The following is a 5,284-nucleotide window of genomic DNA, read 5'->3' as shown; positions in this document are numbered from 1 at the left end:
TGGATGCAGCAGCCCCACATATACAAAAAAGCAAAATGTGCAGAGGAGAAGAGAAACCATCTCTCTGGCTCTTTCCCTTAGGGGTAAGGGAATTTTATGGAAGCCAAAAATTTTACTTTTCCTTTGGTCTCATGGGACAACTGAGTTCTATATGGGCCACAGGATTGATTCCTGAATCAATCAGTGGTAGGGAAATTGGAACAAGAATGATGACACTAATGTCACACTGCCCCATGGGCCGACATGCATCGCCATGTTATCTTACTATCTTTCAAGCAGAGAATGTAAGCACACATCTAGAACCAGTAAAGCAAGGTTTGATCGCTTGTTCTTTATTTGAATATCATCTCCGAGTATATTTTCAACTGTTAAGGCACTTATTTTGGGGACAGGTCTTGGTTTCCTGAAAGTGAGTCTAGCGTTTTTGCTTCCCCTGTTTTGTCCTCCAAATATTTTAATGACTGTTATATCTATAAAAAGACTGCATTGTAAATTTCTTCTTTGTATGTTGTCATCAAAAGAAATTCTTTATTCCACTTAAATTATAACATTATGGTGCCAAAATGTCTACCTTTTTAAAAATTTGTTTTTTCCACAAACAGATGATTTAAATAAATATTTCTTTGAAGAATTATTTGACACAGGCAGATAATAGTATGAATATTCTTCTTCTGGTGCCTAATTTTCTGGTCTTGTTCAAAACAACTGGAATTAAAAGTCGTGATAGAAATCTAGAGCTTCTGAATCTAATCCTTTTTAGTAAAGGCAAAATTGCCAAGTCCATATTACTTAGGTTACAGAAATAACTGTACAGAGATTTAAATAATCTACTGCCTTTCTCTTTTAGAATGCAGATATCAAAATGCCATTTTTCTCTCTAAAACTTCTCTTCACAATTTCAAGTGGTATCTTTTATTGTTTTTTCCAAGTGGTATCTTTTAATATCAAGATTACTTGGAAAGCCTAAAAGATGAATTTTCCAAGCATTAGCTCCACCTCCTTTTTAGGGCTTAAGTCACAAAACACCATTCAATGGTAATTGTTACCTTTCTTTCAGTGGGCAATCACTCTTGATGAACAACAATGATAATATTAATAATACTCTATGCCTCCCTCCAAGAAACTGAAGACATCTCAGTTACATTAACTGATATCAATTCATCAACCCTGCAAGGAAGGGAGGAGAGACTATTATTTTAATGAAGAGTGTACCCTGGAACCATGATGTGTCCAAACAAAAAACAGCTGAGGTGGATCAAGCAAGGGTGTGCTTCTCCTCTCAGGTGGGGAAACCACCTTAGTCAGGTGTTTATTGGACATTTGTTGGGATATTCCTAAAGAGTTGACTCAGCATTCAAATTTCAAAGGGCTATTGAAAATTATCTCCATTCCAGAAATAATACTTATCAAGTGACTTGGGGGTGTAAGTCTCTTTCCTAGAAGCTATAATCATTGACTTAAATTCAGCTTTACATGTTGATTTTCCATTTCTTAATTTGGGGGTGAATAAAATGAGTCATGCTGGTGCCTACAATGTTTGGTTTTGCTGCTGCTCATTGGTTATTTCAGAAGTCACATGATGAAGATGCCTTTTAAGTTAAGATACTGGCAGCACTGTATTCCCTGAGTTTCTTTGGCTTTTGGTTGTGAGTGCCTCTTCTCAACAAGCTTTCCATCATGATTGAGCCCTTCTTGGGAACCTGGAAGCTGATCTCCAGTGAAAACTTTGAGGAATACATGAAACAACTAGGTGAGAAATACCATTACAATTTAGAAACTGGCAACACATTTTGTTATATGGTCAGCTTTGCATTTCACAATAAATTTTCCTATAATTCTCTTTTTTGTGATCTTAGGAAATAGTCATGTAAGATTGACAAAGTTTATGTATCTACTTTTGATTTTAAAAAGTATATATATTTTGAGAGAGAAAGAATGAGCAGGACAGGGGCAGGGGTGGGGGGAAGAGGGAATCTCAAGCAAGCAAGCTCTGTGCTTCTCATGAACTATGAGGTCATGACCTGGGCCACAGGTGGATGCTTAACCAACTGAGCCACCCAGGTGCCCTGTTTTTTTAAATAACTAGTAATAATTGTCTCATTTTGGAATACTAAGCTCACATATACTTCCTTGTCATTATCTTTATATTTAAGTCCATTTATCCTTTTTGAAAATATTCATCCTATCCCCTGGATGGAGTTTCTCCCCAGCTTCATCATTTCATTTAATAGCATTTCTTAGCTTCAAATTTACAGATAATAATTGCTATAATTAAATTTATCAGCTAAATTTGTTTCAAGCTTTGCTTTAAGTTATAACTTCAAAAGAACAAAAGCAACAAATGAAATTTCTACTTGGTTAATGTTTTAGAGTCTTCATATATATGAGAGATACTTAAAAAACATTATTTTGAAGAATTTCAAATTTTTTATTGGAGAAACAGAACATTTTTACTCATTGAATGTCTCTCCATTGGCTATTTCTCAGAAGTCTATACCCTATCCATTCTTTAGCTCTATAGTCAAGTTCATAAACATCAATTATAATGGCTCAGGTCTATAGCAACTCAACTATTCTTCACTAATGCTAGAAGAACAGTAATTATTTAATAATTAATTTTTAATAGTTAATTAAGAGAAGTCTTCCTTGCAATAATAAACTGCATATAAAGCCAAAAATTTTTTAACTTTATTTTCTTCTTTAAATTTGGTTGAGGTGATCAATGCATAATAAGTCAGTGTGTTCATAATGTAACATTTGTCCCTTTTTCATGTGTAGTATTAACTTTCTTAGGGAGATAGGAGAAACATACCTCTCTATTTCTTCATGGATTCATAGACCCACCTGTTTTGAGTTTAAATTTGGGGGCAACTAAGAAACTTTGGGCTTATGGCAAGAGTAGCCCTTGATTGACTGAGAGTGGACTGAGGCAGAGGACAAGAGGGAATAACAGCTGAGCACCTACTATGTGCCACTGCCATGCTAAGTGCTTTCACTTAATCTCCTAGTACAGCTAGGAGGCAAGCACTATAGTTGTCCACGTTTTGCTATTGAGAAAGCCGAAGGTTAGAGAAGGGAAACAACATGCCCGAGCTCACAAGTGGTCAAGCCCAGGTTATAACCACCTCGCTCTTCTCTCTTTTGTCATCCACAGCTAACACTGCTTCTCCACAGTCAGGTGTGTCTTGTCAGTTTCACAGTCTGAATGCAAAATCGAGTTTGCTATTGGTACAGGGAGAGAAGATTCAGCTCTTCTGCCCACCTATTACAGGAATCAAGTTTGACCATGGACAATCCCCAACCTGAACAGGGCCAGGCTCTAAGCCAAACTGTCATTTGTCTACTTCTTCTTTTCTTGGCCAGATCTGAATGTAATCTGCAAATAAAAGAGGGGCTTGGGCTTCCTAAGTCATAATCTTTTCGAGGAGTTTAGATACTTTGAAAATTGTATTTCTTGTTTTGCTTTTTTTTTTTCTAAGCGTGCTAAAATTCTCAGTTAGAAAACCTGTGTTTAAATCTCAGCTCTGCTACTTACCAGACACCTCACCTAGAATAAGCCTCTCTCCCTCTCTAGGATGCTGTGTACTCATCTTTAAAATGCAGACAGTAATACCCCCCTCACAGCTGTTGAAACACTCCACAAGGTAACGCATGAGTTCTGATTCACTAAAAGGCACCATGCAGCTATACATTTTAGAGGAAGCATGAGTCCCCAAGATTTTCGATGAGGCACAATGGCCTCAAAAAGTGAATTTAGCTTTTCAAAATGTCAAGTGTAATTACTGACACACTTTCTCAATGAGCTTGGTTGGCTCAACCTAGCTATTACAGTGAGCATTGGAGAAATTACAGCGCATTACCCAAAACCTGAACGGAGGAAGTATGTATTCTTTTTAAATTGCTTTCCAACATGGTTGTTAACACTTCTTCCTAAATGTCTTAGGAAGGCATATTGCTTTCTCCACTTTACAGGAATGAGCGCAGCAGCCCGGAACCTGGTGGGGTTAGCAAAGCCGATAATCAGTATTAGTGCCAATGGGGATGAAGTGAATATCAAAATAGAAAATTCCCTCAAGAACACTGAGATCTCCTTCAAACTTGGGGAAGAATTTGATGAAATCACAGCAGACAGTCGGAAAGTGAAGGTAAGAACTAAATAAGTCTTCCTGGTGTTCCACAATCCAGAAAAAACTAGGAAGCACTTGAGCATAATTCATTCATATCTAATTTGATTAATTACCAAGTCACTTTGGGCTTGTTTTGTTAATTACTATTGCATATCTCTAAATTCAACCCTTTTGCGAGTTATTCTGATGGTTAACAGGCCAAAAAATTTGACGTGTTTTTATTTTTTTCTGATCTCTTTGTATAAAAGAGCATATAGAAGAGAACAATTATTCACAAAGAGTTTAGGTATGGTTCGGGGAAGGAGAGCATTAACTGAATACTCACTTGATACCTCTCTAGTTTGATGATAATAAATTATGACAAGAATTGAGGGGAGAATTTGGGTGAAAAAAATGTCAAAACAGAAATTAAAAAGTAGATGAAAAGTCTTCTGTAGGTGAAAATGTTGTGAATTGCTATTTCTAACTGATTCCTTTATGCATTTATAGAGCATCGTAACATTAAGCAATGGTTCAATGATTCATGTCCAAAAATGGCTTGGCAAGGAGACAACAATCAAAAGACAAATTGTAGATGGAAACATGGTAGTGGTGAGTTTTCTGTAAATTGAAGTTTTCCGATACTCCTATTTGAGGCGTGCTTCTCAAGTTACTCAATTGTTTTACATCCTGATGTGAGAGTCTGGAGAAGGAGGGGTAGAGCAAATTTAACCTTCATGCACCAACTCTAATAGATCCCTCTTTGCTTTTAGGAATATACCATGAATAAAACTGTCAGCACTCGCATTTATGAAAAGGTATGAAGGAAATTTCTACATCAGTGGAAACTTGTTCACTAACAAGAAACTGGGACTTGAAGAAAATATGCCTCAGGGCCATTGATTTAAAAAAATTGTTCAACATAAATTTGCTCAATAAAACCATCAAATTAAGTGCAGTTTTGGAGCTGTGTGATAGTGAGGGTTGGGGACAAGCTGATTAATTGGTGAGGTAAGAAGCGACTTGCTTATTATATGATTATAAGAGCACCAAAGTTCCCCTACCCTCTGTCTACCTGACTTCTATAGTCCTTAGGTTCCCTCCAGTGGACCCATTCCATTTAAGTTAAGGCATTCTGTCAAAGAGTGCTCTGTTGAAATTCCTGTGACCTCAAAGAG

General features: G+C 36.7%; 1 protein-coding gene across 1 annotated transcript; it reads left to right on the top strand.

Moving 5' to 3' along the window:
• Nucleotides 1–1,677: 1,677 nt before the first annotated feature.
• LOC102956319 (fatty acid-binding protein 9) lies at nt 1,678–4,930 on the top strand. Its single transcript, XM_007073792.3, has 4 exons — nt 1,678–1,750; nt 3,973–4,145; nt 4,617–4,718; nt 4,880–4,930. Exons 1-4 carry the CDS (start codon nt 1,678–1,680, stop codon nt 4,928–4,930), a joined length of 399 nt encoding a protein of 132 aa, XP_007073854.2.
• The last annotated feature ends 354 nt before the right edge of the window (nt 4,931–5,284 follow it).

The sequence above is a fragment of the Panthera tigris genome, chromosome F2 (assembly GCF_018350195.1).
Source record: "Panthera tigris isolate Pti1 chromosome F2, P.tigris_Pti1_mat1.1, whole genome shotgun sequence".
Taxonomy (NCBI): Eukaryota; Metazoa; Chordata; class Mammalia; order Carnivora; family Felidae; genus Panthera; species Panthera tigris.
Note: the sequence above shows the minus strand (reverse complement) of the source record. Positions and strands in the feature narration are given on the sequence as shown.

Excerpts from the sequence above, each read along its gene's own strand:
- LOC102956319 (XM_007073792.3), top strand. The coding sequence starts at position 1,678 with ATGATTGAGCCCTTCTTGGGAACCTGGAAGCTGATCTCCAGTGAAAAC. Across the intron at positions 1,751-3,972 it reads GGAATACATGAAACAACTAG|GAATGAGCGCAGCAGCCCGG; the intron begins GTGAGAAATACC and ends TCCACTTTACAG. Across the intron at positions 4,719-4,879 it reads TAGATGGAAACATGGTAGTG|GAATATACCATGAATAAAAC; the intron begins GTGAGTTTTCTG and ends CTTTGCTTTTAG.